The sequence below is a fragment of the Nomascus leucogenys genome, chromosome 13 (assembly GCF_006542625.1).
Source record: "Nomascus leucogenys isolate Asia chromosome 13, Asia_NLE_v1, whole genome shotgun sequence".
Taxonomy (NCBI): domain Eukaryota; kingdom Metazoa; phylum Chordata; class Mammalia; order Primates; family Hylobatidae; genus Nomascus; species Nomascus leucogenys.
The window spans coordinates 8,137,371-8,150,705 of NC_044393.1; the positions used below are offsets into that span (position 1 = coordinate 8,137,371).

General features: G+C 43.7%; 1 protein-coding gene across 1 annotated transcript; it reads left to right on the forward strand.

Moving 5' to 3' along the window:
* Positions 1-4,682: 4,682 nt before the first annotated feature.
* CBLN4 (cerebellin 4 precursor) lies at positions 4,683-12,722 on the forward strand. Its single transcript, XM_003252956.4, has 3 exons — positions 4,683-6,322; positions 9,325-9,441; positions 11,406-12,722. The coding sequence occupies exons 1-3, from the start codon at positions 6,020-6,022 to the stop codon at positions 11,601-11,603; spliced, it is 618 nt and encodes a 205-aa protein (XP_003253004.1). The 5' UTR covers positions 4,683-6,019; the 3' UTR covers positions 11,604-12,722.
* The last annotated feature ends 613 nt before the right edge of the window (positions 12,723-13,335 follow it).

The window sequence follows — 13,335 nt, forward strand, 5'->3', positions numbered from 1 at the left end:
GAGAGAGAGAGGGAGGAGGGGAGAGAGAGAGAGAGAGAGAAAGGGAGAGAGAGAGGGAGGAGGGGAGGGAGAGAGAGACAGAGAGAGAGAGAGAGAGAGAGAAAGAATGAGAATTTTTTAGGTTCTCTCCAAGGTTTTACTACAGTCTCAAGGTTCAACTCAACACATTTCAAGATGTGGCCCTTTCCACAAAACCTTTTCTCACTGGGCTTCCATTCTTAGTAACTAAGGTGGACTTGATGTTTAAGGCCCCCAACATTTCCGAAATAATTTTACTTTTCCTGTCATACTTAGATCATAGTGATTAAATGTTATATTGTTTCCCTTATGAGAAATAAAAGCAATGATGTTACTTTATTCAGTAAACTTTATTTATGCATACCTACTCTCTGCTAAATTCTGTGCTCCCAAAGAGTTAATGGTTCAGGGAAAACACAACAAATAAATCAACTAAAACCATTGTGATAAATATAATGACTGGAACATGCTCAGGGTCTCATGGGAAGCCAAAACGGGGCATCAAAATATGTCTGCAGCCATGACCAAGAAGTCTCACTGCTCACTGATGTCTTAGACACGTACCTTATTTGCCAGTGGGGTGAGTGGAATAAACTATCTAGAGAAACTGTCCCAAATAATTTTCAAATTCTAAAACCAATTGAAAAGTATTTTTTACAGCATCCATCTATTTTTTCCCACAATACCATCTTCATACAACAAGTCTGTCATTTGGCTGTCTCTAGAAGGAGCTATGAAGATTCACTCAACATGACTCTGGAACTTTCCAGACTACATAAGTTCTCACATATTGGTTGTTCATGGAGACTTTTTCTTCTTCTTCTTTTTATTATACTTTAAGTTTTAGGGTACATGTGCACAACGTGCAGGTTTGTCACATATGTATACATGTGCCATGTTGGTGTGCTACACCCATTAACTCGTCATTTAACATTAGGTATATCTCCTAATGCTATCCCTCCCCCCTCCCCCCACCCCACAACAGGCCCCAGTGTGTGATGTTCCCCTTCCTTTATCCATGTGTTCTCATTGTTCAATTCCCACCTGTGAGTGAGAACATGCAGTGTTTGGTTTTCTGTCCTTGCGATAGTTTGCTGAGAATGATGGTTTCCAGCTTCATCCATGTCCCTACAAAGGACATAAACTCATCATTTTTTATGGCTGCATAGTATTCCATGGTGTATATGTGCCACATTTTCTTAATCCAGTCTATCATTGTTGGACATTTGGGTTGGTTCCAAGTCTTTACAATTGTGAATAGTGCCACAATAAACATACGTGTGCATGTGTCTTTATAGCAGCATGTTTTATAATGCTTTGGGTATATACCCAGTAATGGGATGGCTGGGTCAAATGGTGTTTCTAGTTCCAGATCCCTGAGGAATCGCCACATTGACTTCCACAATAGTTGAACTAGTTTACAGTCCCACCAAGACTTTTTCTTCTTAAGTTACTTACTCTCCCTCAAAAAAGATCATTTGCTTGGGCTGATAACTATCATTATAAAGAGCAAACGGTAATTAAGCAACTCAGTGGACCTTTGTCTGGGTATGATGCAAGCCTCACTGCTCTCTCTCTCTCTTGATTTTCCATCTTATGCACGACTGACCTGCGGCTGTCTCTGCTACATGATGCATGGAGTCTGCTTTCATTCAACCACAGTGAGGCCCTTAGAGCTGAATACCTTGTGTGTGTCTGTCTTTGCCTTCTCAGAAACATTTTCTTCACAATCAGAAAATAGCTCATAGATCCTTACTGTCTTGGAACTTGGTTTCTCTAAAGGATGGCTGGACAAGCAGTCATTGAATTTACTGACCTCAGAAGTATTGCTTTCCTATGCAAGGATAGTTTAGATTCTAATTTACTTTAAAGTTAAGCCCAGCTGCAGAGAACTGAAATGCATTTCTGCGTCATTTCTAAAGGTCTAGCAGAAAAAAATCCTAGGCATCAAATACAATATGGGAATCTCAGAAAGGGAAAATATTTGGGTCACAGCTAGGTCTTCTAATAGCATATTTTCAACTGGAAAAATACGAGAAAAAGAAAAAGAAAAAAGAAACAGATCTATGTTGTGGTTGGAGAGAAACTTGATCTTGTTTCTTTTCTCCTGGGGATGCTGGGGCTGAAGTAGGGGGTGAGGAACAGGTGATGCCTCCTTTCCCAAAATGTTGGAAAAGAATTTCCTACAGGCAGGAGATTGGATTTGTTAGTCTTTTGGCAAGAGATCCATAGCCTTTTGTGGTATGGTTTCTGGGACAATGTTCTAATGAGGATTTTGGATGACAGGGAGCAGTATGTTACTAAAACTAGCTCAAGGGAATTGGGTTTTTATTTCAAAGACATAGGAGGATACCGAGAAACCCAAGGTTAGGAGAAAATGTTTCTGGAACTCTTGTAAGCAAGAGTTCAGAACTGGCGATTGACTATTCACTCCCTCTACTTCTCAGAAGTGCTTATGCTCCAGAATTGGCTTCTTTCTACAAGTGTGGCCAGTCCTCTGGTTTATTCCAATACCTCTTCTGCTTCAGCCTGCAGATGACTCCTACATGGCCACGTCAGTTTGGGAGACTACAAACCTTGTCTCTGCAACATGTAGTGCTTACTGGAAGCTATCTCGATGTCTCATTAAGATTGCAGAGAGAAAATCTGGCAGCCCCAAGTCATCTGGCCAAGTTGGGCCATACAAGTCTTGGACTTCTGGTATCAAATGCATTGACGGTCCTAGAACCCAGGGGCTATTGTGTTTAATCAACTGTTGTGGGAAAAAGAGTCAGGACCCTCTGATTCACAATATAAGATAACTTCTCTTAGCAGGGGTCCACAGAAAACGCTGTGTTCCTCATCTTCAGAACACTTTGAAGAGCAGAACATCCTTTAGTAAGGAACCAAGACCCTTATCCCCCATTATTGAGGAGGCTTTGAATTTAAATTTTACGGAGAGAGACTCATTTAAAGCAGTTTATACTATGAGTGATAATTACCTTCTATCAGGAAGCATTCAGTCATTTCTCAATTATTGAGTCTTTACGATGGTCACTATGCAGATTTTGGGACTAAAAATGAATATTTTTGGTGAGAGAAGGAATAGGTTTCTTCAAATCTCAGTTCTTGCTGGCAGGAAGTGCCTGGAGAAGAAAAGGATGTAGAGAGAATATATTGGAATTGGTGAGGAAGATAGCTTATTTTCTATTTAACAATTCAACAAAGTAGCGTTTTTTTTTTTTTTTTGGTCAAACTTCTCCCAGCCTGAAATTGAACAAAGAAAGTTCTAGTTATTGAACAGCTGTCCCAGACAAGGAAGGCAGGGTGCTTACCCCTACAGGAAATAAAAGGAACTAAATTCAACTCAGCACCCACCCTCAAAAGATTGCATCGAATGAGAAGAAATTGCTGCTGTTAACCAGGCAGACATCCCTAAAAGCTAGAAGAGAGTTACAAAGTGCAGAGAGGGATCAGGTGAAGACTGTGCTGGGCTTAGGGTGGGGCATCAAAGCTGGGTAAATGGTGGCCATCTTCAGAAGGCACTAGTTCACCTTGTTTGGTTGTAGCTTAGATAGGTAACATTCAACATTTTAACAAATAGCATGGCACTAGCATCTGCCAGTCAGAACTGACACTGGTCTGTAGTCTCAGCTACTGGGGAGGCTGAGGTAGTAGAATCGCTTGAGCCCAGTAGTTTTGAATCTAGCCTGGGCAATATAGCGAGACCACCCCCCACCACAAATAAAATAAAATCATAAAGTCAAAACACCTGATACTGGCCCCACTGGAGCAGAATCTGAAGGCCCCTGTGGTACGAAGTATTAACACTTTAGTTGAGAGATTATAGGGAGGTGAGGGTCAGGGGATTCCTCATAGTGTCTACAATTTTAACAGTTGGAGCTGGTGCTTATAGCTCAATGCCCGGCCCTTCTGAAGGAAGGGAAAAAGGCTGGAGACGAGGTTCACCTTGTATTGTGGAGGGCTGGAATGCTACGCTCATGAGGGTGTCCTTCACTCAGGAAGGAATGGGAGCCGTCCATCCCAAGGACCTCCCTCAATAAACATCCCTTCCATTCATAACTAGCCAATGCAATTTTAGGAGCTCCGAATGCCTGGAGGGGATACTGTTTTGATTAAAGATACCATACGGTGTGTGCCCTCTGGCAGCTGGAAGTCTAGAAGAAATTGGGGAAGGGACGCCATGACCCCACAGCATCACGGAATTGGAAAGCTGGCGGGGTGGGGGTGGGGAGGACCTTAGTTAACGCCGCGCCCCCCTCTCAGAGAGGGTTAGTGACTGGGCCAAGTTCACGCAGCCGGGTCCAGACAGAGACAAACCTCCCTTCCCCGTGGTAGCTGCAGAAGAGGAGGAGAACTCTTGCAAATCAGAGGCCAAGATGGCAGTGGAGTGGCACAGGGGGCGGGAGGTGCATCCAAAGGGGAGAAAAATGCTGTATTCCTAGGAGTGGGGTTGGCTTTTTTTTTTTTTATTGTTGTTGGCACGGTTTCGGGGGACTTATTCTTGCTGAGTTAACTCCCTCTCTCACTCTTTTTTTTTGGCCATGCCTGGGGAGGATTCGCGGTGTGGGGGGAAGGCGCGCCCCTGCGGCTTCTGAGTCTCATCTTCCCGGAGCGGAAGGAAGGAATCAGGCACCTCCTCCTAGCCGCCCCCCACGGGCTCTGGTCCGCCCCGAGGCTTCCCTGAGCTCTCCAGGCCCCAGGGCAGTGTGGGGCGGGCTCCCGGCCAGGCGCGGTCGGGACGCCCGCCGGTCCCCAGGTTCGGGGCAGCGCGCAGCGCGGGTCCGCGGCGGCTCATCCGTCTTCGCGACCCGGCCTGGCAGCGCCGCGCTCCGCTCGGAGGGCACTCGGCGGCAGAGTCCTGCGCCGGGGAGGGGCGAGGGAACTCGCCGCCCCCTCTGCGGACTCAGATCCAGCAGGAGAGAGTGGGCGCCGAGCTGGGGCCAGCGCAGGGCCGTGGGCTCCTCTCTGGGCACACATCCTTTACGCCACGCGTTTTCAGGGGCTGAGGGGCCTCGAACCTTGCCAATAGGCAGTGCTGAGCACCCCGCTTGCTTTGGGGTGCGTTAAACGTCAGGAGAGAGCTGCTCAGATGGGGTCACCAGACGCCTTCTCCCCCTTTTCCCGGAGCCCGCGGGTTGCGCGATAAGCCAGCCCCAGCCGAACGCCGTGCTCCTATAAATAGAGCGCGTGTGCCCGCTTCGCGCTCTCCGGGCTGCCCGAGGAACGAGAAAGTTGTGCGCAGGGACTGGGGGCGGGAGGCCAGGCAGGAGAGGACCCCGCCGGACCAGCCGCCCTGCACGCTGCGCCTGGCGCCTTGGACCTGATCCTGCGAATCTGCGTTTTCGGTGCGAGGGACCCGGCTAGCCGCTGCCTCCCTCCCTACCTCTGGGTGACACCAGGTTTGGGGGAATTTTTGACCAAGTGGAAGTGGGAGTCGCTGGCGTCCTGGCCATGAACACAGCCTCGCGTTCTTCTCAGCCTAGGAAGGACCTTCTGCCTCTGTAACTCTTCCCTGCCGCAAGCCAGACAGGACTGGCACCCGCGCCGCTGGGCATCCGCCACCCTTGTGGCTTCTCTTTGAGTCCCCTCTTTTTGTTCCTGCTCCGTGGTTTACCTGGTGGTGCTTGAGTTTGGGGTGAGAATTTATTATTATTATTTTTTGCTTTGAGGTGTGAATGTGAAGGTTTGATGACTTTTAGATGTCTAGGAACAAGAGTGGGTGCAGGGGCCCCAGGCAGGGCTGATTCTTGGGCGGAGGAGGGTAGGGTAAAGGGTTCTGCATGAGCTCCTTAAAGGACAAAGGTAACAGAGCCAGCGAGAGAGCTCGAGGGGAGACTTTGACTTCAAGCCACAGAATTGGTGGAAGTGTGCGCGCCGCCACCGCCGCCGTCGCTCCTGCAGCGCTGTCGACCTAGCCGCTAGCATCTTCCCGAGCACCGGGATCCCGGGGTAGGAGGTGACGCGGGCGAGCACCAGCGCCAGCCGGCTGCGGCTGCCCATGCGGCTCACCATGGGCTCCGGGCGCCGGGCGCTGTCCGCGGTGCCGGCCGTGCTGCTGGTCCTCACGCTGCCGGGGCTGCCCGTCTGGGCACAGAACGACACGGAGCCCATCGTGCTGGAGGGCAAGTGTCTGGTGGTGTGCGACTCGAACCCGGCAACGGACTCCAAGGGCTCCTCTTCCTCCCCGCTGGGGATATCGGTCCGGGCGGCCAACTCCAAGGTCGCCTTCTCGGCGGTGCGGAGCACCAATCACGAGCCATCCGAGATGAGCAACAAGACGCGCATCATTTACTTCGATCAGGTCAGACCCGGGGGGACGCGAGCACCTAGGGGGCGGGCGGTCTCCAGGCACCTCAGCACGAGGCTGCCTGCCCAGGCTAAGCTGGTCCGATTGGGAAATGCACTCGCCTTCCCAAATATGCCTGGGTCTGAAACTTCTACCGTCTCTCTTCCTACCCCTCTCACCAGCCCCGGCTCCCATCCCTTCCGGGCCCCTAAAAGAGGCTGCTGCGGCGGCGGGGGAGAGGCTTGGGAACCCAGAGCCGGGCAGCGAGAGCTCAGGGCAAGTTTCGAGCAACAGGTCGGCGGGAGCCGAAGGGCACCTGGTCCCTGGACGTCGTGATCTCTTGGCCAGATCTTGGTCCCCTGGCTCAGACTCCTCTGCGGGTGCCGCTGAGGCTGCTCCCTGGGTTCCTTTGCGGAACAGGATAAATGTTTGATTTGTTTCTCCCAGGTAGAGAAGCTTCTCTCCAAAGAGAGCCCCGGGCTTCCACACTCTGCAGAGATCGGGCAGGTGGCCGCGGAGGGCGGGGGCAGAGCCGGGGGTCAGATCTCGCCTGCAGGTGTTCCACTGTTCGCGTACCAGGCGCCGCTGCCACTGCCGCTGCCTCGGAGTAGGCAGCAAGCCCTTCTCTGGTACTTAGAGAAAAGTTGCGGAGGAGGGGAGGAAAAGGAATTTGGCAACTGCGCTGAGCTCCCGCAGGAAAGCGCTTGGGAGCCGGTTCTCCCTTCCCGGGCTCCTGTCCTTTCAGAGAATTGCAAATAGCTGGGGAAAGACAGACTTTGAGGTTGATGAGAGTAGGGGAATAACTGACGGAAGCTGTAGCTGCAGTTTAGCGACCTGGTGCTCCGTGTTTCGCGTGATGAGAAACCCCAGGATATCAGCTTACCTTTAGGAAGGGGTCTTAAGGGAGAAAACAGTCCTCAGAGTTTTAATTTCAGCCCCAACAGTATCCAGAGTCTTTTTAAATTCCAAATTCACAGTTCACAGTTGTATGCAAAGCTACAATGTGCAGGGGGCACAGGTTAAGTGGTGTTGCAGGATGTGCCAGGGAAAGCACGAGGTGACATCTGTATTCCTTGCTTAATTTTTCCTAACTAATGCACTCTCCAGCTGGCCAAAGACAGAGAATGCCCCTCTAGGGGCTTAGTATTTGATAGCCATAATTTTTAAAGAATTAAGTAGCCCCATTTGGGGTTTTGGTGCAGTATTTTCCATCTTGATGGAAATAAAGTCTAGCACCTCCCCTAGTTTGTATTTCAACGCTTTAATTAAATGTTGGAATACTGTGGGCATTGCACTATCCTCTATACAGGGTGTTCTTTTTAATGACCTTTCCATCAATTAGAAGAGGAAAAGGGTTTGTTCTTCTGTTCAGTGAGCACTGCATCTTAGAGACAAGAAGACACATTTGGTTATAAATCTCGGTGTACCTGGATGCTCCAATTACAGTGTAGAGTCAACATCCAGTTTTATATGTAGCCAACACTAATCAGCTATTTTCATTATTGCTAATGAATTATGCTACTTGTGTCTGAATCAGGAAGTCACCACTAAGCACCTCAAATTATTATAATTGTGCTTGAAAAATTTCTTTGTAAAGCCTCTGTTGGGGATTATTGCACAGCTGGTGACTTGTTGAAAGACCATCTATCATCGGGTTACCAAAAACCTGATGCTTACTTGGAAGAAGACGAAATCTCAGAATGAAATTACGCACGTACATGTGTTTTAAGTTAGGTGTTGAGCCTGATACATCTGCTTGACTGTCACTACATTCTGGTATGTTGCCCAGAGATAATAGTACATTTTTAGGGAATTATGCAAGAGGCTTGCAAGTGTGTTAATATTGGCAAGAATGCAGTGTTTGAAAGAGATAGTAGCAGATTGCCGTTGATATATGAGAAGTATATCTTTTTAGGGACCTCTTATTATTTTTGAATGCTACTTACAGGCTTATTTCTTGGAGAGAAATGGAAGAAACCCTGGTTATTTTAACATTCATCCTCCATCCCAATCCCTCTTTCTCACAGAAAGAGACTTACCCATGTGACATTGCAAATTTAGCTTAAGAGGCCACTTGTTAAAATTTAGAGTTAATTTTATAACCAATAGAACTAGGCTGAATATTTTGGAATACAAAATGCATTGTTGCTTTCTTGGGAAATAGTATCTAATTTCACTTTTGAACCTTGAACTTCAAATAAAGAGCAGGTGATTGATAGGAGGTTAATGGACAGCCCTGGGAGGAACAGGGAAAGCCACCTATTTCATAGTTTATCCTTCTTTATGCTCTCCTCTTTGGCAGCCCCCAAGGGCTGACTCATTGCCACATTGTTATAATTAAGGCCTAGCTGGCACAGGAATGAAAAAAAAATGGTAACAGATCTTAGGAGAGGGGTGGTGGTGGCTCAGAGAAGGGCCAGGCATTCAGATCACTTTGTGCACCAACTGTTCAGTGTCAAGGATTATGTCACATGGTGGAGGGGGTACCCATGCCTCTGTGGTTTGTCCAGGGATGCTGCGGAGAGCTCACAGATGCTGATTGGCTGGCTTGGAAACGTCACCTCTGGACATTGCAAAGGCTTGTAGAAGGTGGGAATGTAAACACATAGCAGGTGCCTTTTATCCGACTCTCAAGGTAAAGCTAATATTTATAAGCCCTCAAATGTTAGCTCGATGTTTCCAGAGCCATTGGGCCTTGCTAGAAATTGAGACATGAATACAAAGCAGTTACTTTATTTATTCTTGTATCATTTAAAAGACAGAAGAACCTTCCAATATTCAAGTCAATTTTCCAAATCAGTTAAGAGGAAAGATATAGAACTAGATGTTTTATTTTCTATGATTTCTTAAGCTATTTGCCAAGAATGAACGAATGAACAAAAGAAAAAAGGAAAGAAAGAGGAAGGAAGGAAGGAAGGAGGGAAAGGAGGAGAGGAAGAGAGTGAGAGGAAGAAAATTCATTTTAGTTACAGAAGAAAATATAATAACTTATTGTTATTTATTATTTTTATTTGTAGATCCTGGTGAATGTGGGTAATTTTTTCACGTTGGAGTCTGTCTTTGTAGCACCAAGAAAAGGAATTTACAGTTTCAGTTTTCACGTGATTAAAGTCTACCAGAGCCAAACTATCCAGGTGTGTGTTTTGACCCCTTCCATCCATACTCCCAACCAACTGTGCTTATCTTTAGTGGGTTATGTATTTAAGTATTTATCCAAAGTTGTGTTTCCACGATAGAAATAAACAGCCATCTTTATCGTTTATTTTAAAACACTTAATTTCTAATTTTTTTCCTTTTTAACATCCATTAAGATGTGACAAAAAGCATATAGAAAAATAAGCAATTGAAGTTATTACCTTAATAACAATCATTTTTTAAAAATCCATGGTTTAGTAAAAATTCAGTGACACAAATCTCTTTGTAAGATCATGCTTTCATTTAATGCACGTACAAAAATTACTTGAACTCGTAAGAAAAGTACTTGTATGACTAGTAGAGCTTTACAAGTGCATACTAAATAGATAAAACACATTTGCTATTTTTTAAAATTATGAGATACAGCTAATCAGTAAGAATAAGTCTATGAAGGAGTAACTGTTCAAAATACATTGTTAAAAAAGGGTGCTCTATGCGTATGCTTGAGTTGATCCTCAGTTACTCTGATGCTAATGAATTCTTACCAACTGCCGTTCCAGTTAATATATTTTGTGTTCTGCTTTCTAAGACAATGAGCTTGACCTTACACTCAAAAGCAACAGTGGAGCTAGTTCCAACAATATTCCAGTATGCTAATACTAAATGACACAAATACATGTGCATGGAATTCTAGGATAACCTTTTATTTTATGCTCAGTATTTATCTTATACATTATGTCAATATGAATGATAGATTACACACTTATCTATTAATACTTTTACATGTCCTAGTAAATGGATAAATGGATCAGCCTCAGATTTCATTTATTCCATATGACTTTTAACCTAAAAAAAATCTAGAAAACAAACTTACTTCCATGGAAAAGGTTTTCCCAACCTCCAATATTTAGAAAAGTATGCAATGCTTGACGCAGTGTAATCAAAATTGTAGAATAGAAAATACTTAATACAGTTTTGAGCTGATTCTAATTATCACTAAAATCTCTAAAATCTAAAATCTAAATCTAAAATCACTAAAATCACTAAAATCAGTGATAGTGGTGATTATTATTTTTTGTTTTTTGTTTTTTCTCTGAGATAGGGTCTCACTCTTTCACCCAGGCTGGAATGCAGTGGCACAACCGTAGCTCACTTCAACCTCAAACCCCTGAGTTCAAGCGAACCTCCTGCCTCAGCCTTTTGAGAAGCTAGGACTATAGGTACATGTGACCAACTGGGCTAATTTTTAAATTTGTTGTTTTGTTTGTTTTAGAGATGAGGTCCTGCTATGTTGCCCAGGCTGGTCTTGAACTCCTAGCTTCAAGTGATCCTCCTGCCTTGGCCTCCCAAAATGTTGTAATTACAGGCATGAGCCACTATGCCTGGCCTGATGATTGTTTTTAATGCTTGTTTCCTATCAGGGAAAATAGAAAAAGAAATAAACACACACAGACACACATATACACACACTTCATTATTTCAATTGATTTTCAGTAGTATGCATGTTACAGCTGCACAAAAACTCGCAAGGATGTTGGTAGGATTGGGTTGTATCTGGGTTTCTTAGGTTAGTGGGCAGAGGGTCTCTTTTACGAATGTACTGGGAAGCCACAAGCCTGCTTTATTTCCAAAAGATTATTGTTGGGTGGAAGAGGTAAGTGAAGCAGTAAGCTTCATTTATGTGCTGAAGGGAAGCTAGTTTTCACATGGCTAGGTTGCTCTCCATAGATGCTATACTTTTGTAGGAATTTAAGGAAATTCCAATGAGAAAAAAAAATTTTAAAAATCAGTTCAGCAGACATGCAAATATGGCCCCCACAACTGGCTAATTTGAAAGGAAGGGAATATATTTCCTGAACATCAGGTATTTTACTGGGTCTGTCATCTTAGACATTATTTATTCTCCCCAGTAGATGTTTTGACTTTAAAGAGAACTTTTCAATTATTATTTTTCTTCTTCTAGGTTAACTTGATGTTAAATGGAAAACCAGTAATATCTGCCTTTGCGGGGGACAAAGATGTTACTCGTGAAGCTGCCACGAATGGTGTCCTACTCTACCTAGATAAAGAGGATAAGGTTTACCTAAAACTGGAGAAAGGTAATTTGGTTGGAGGCTGGCAGTATTCCACGTTTTCTGGCTTTCTGGTGTTCCCCCTATAGGATTCAATTTCTCCGTGATGTTTATCCAGGTGAGGGATGACCCACTCCTGAGTTATTGGAAGATCATTTTTTCATCACTGGATTGATGTCTTTTATTGGTTTCTCATGGGTGGATATGGATTCTAAGGATTCTAGGCCTGTCTGAACCAATACAAAATTTCACAGATTATTTGTGTGTGTCTGTTTCAGTATATTTGGATTGGGACTCTAAGCAGATAATACCTATGCTTAAATGTAACAGTCAAAAGCTGTCTGCAAGATTTATTCTGAATTTCATTTCCCGGGATTACTGAATTCGTTACAGATGTGGAATTTTATTTGTTTAGTTTTAAAAGACTGGCAATCGGGTCTAAGCATTAGAAAACTCTAAAGTTCTGACTTCAATCAACGGTTAGTGCGATACTGCCAAAGAACTGTATGCTGTGTTAATATATTGATTATATTTGTTTTCATTCCTTTGGAATTAGTTTTGTTCTTGTAAAAAACTTGGAATTTTTTTTTCAGTAACTGGTATTATGTTGTCTTTTAAAATAAGGTAATGAATGGCTTGCCCACAAATTTACCTTGACTAGGGATATCATCAACATGACTTCTCTCAAAAAAAAAAAGAATGCTTCATAGTTGTATTTTAATTGTATATGTGAAAGAGTCATATTTTCCAAATTATATTTTCTAAGAAGAAGAATAGATCATAAATCTGACAAGGAAAAAGTTGCTTACCCGAAATCTAAGTGCTCAATCCCTGAGCCTCGGCAAAACAGCTCCCCTCCTAGGGAAATCTTATACTTTATTGCTCAACTTTAATTAAAATGATTAATAATAACCACTTTATTAAAAACCTAAGGTTTTTTTTTCCGTAGACATGACCACTTTATTAACTGGTGGTGGGATGCTGTTGTTTCTAATTATACCTATTTTTCAAGCCTTCTGTTGTATTTGAAGTATCATCTGGTTTTGCCTTAACTCTTTAAATTGTATATATTTATCTGTTTAGCTAATATTAAATTTAAATATCCCATATCTAAATTTAGTGCAATATCTTATTTTGTCTTTTGTATAGGTCATATGAATTCATAAAATTATTTATGTCTGTTATAGAATAAAGATTAATATATGTTAGTTGAATTGTTTTTTTCTGTTTTGGAAATATGTATTCTACATTATTTATTTCTTCTTACTTTGTCTCTTGCTAACCCTTTCTTCCTTCTTTGCTCCTTTTTTCTTTCTTCCTTCCTTCTTCCCTTCCTTTCATCCTTTCATCCTTTCATTTCTTTTTTCCTGAAGTTTAAGAAAAGCTTTCTGAATTTGCAGGTAATGTCCTCTGAGCTGATATAGGAAATCTTTACTGTGTTTAATTTGTCCAAATGTAGGAATTTCAAGCTTGCCAAAAGGGAATCAATGAACTGAGTAAACTTGAACTGAGTAAACTCTTCTTTCAGAAGGGCTGATTGTTAAAAACTTAAGTTTAAAAGATCCCCTAAAATATCAGGAGGATGCTCAATGTGTGAATGAGTGGTGATGAGTTTAAAGACCAATATTTTCATACTGAAGACTCTGAGGAAAAGTTCTGCCCTTTTTTCAACACTAAAAGACAGAGGATCACAGGCCTCTTCTTAGGAGGAATTATTATTACACCTGCCTTGTTTGGAGATTTGGGCTCAATTTCCTGGTCTTTAGTCCATTAAAACAATTTTTGGGGGGCGGGGCAGGGGGCTTTTGTACTTAGTGGCAA

What these genes read in the sequence shown, in the direction of transcription:
- CBLN4 (XM_003252956.4), top strand. Translation starts at nt 6,020, where the DNA reads ATGCGGCTCACCATGGGCTCCGGGCGCCGGGCGCTGTCCGCGGTGCCG. An exon ending in GCATCATTTACTTCGATCAG is followed by an intron (nt 6,323 to 9,324) that starts GTCAGACCCGGG and finishes TTTTATTTGTAG; the next exon opens with ATCCTGGTGAATGTGGGTAA. An exon ending in ACCAGAGCCAAACTATCCAG is followed by an intron (nt 9,442 to 11,405) that starts GTGTGTGTTTTG and finishes TTCTTCTTCTAG; the next exon opens with GTTAACTTGATGTTAAATGG.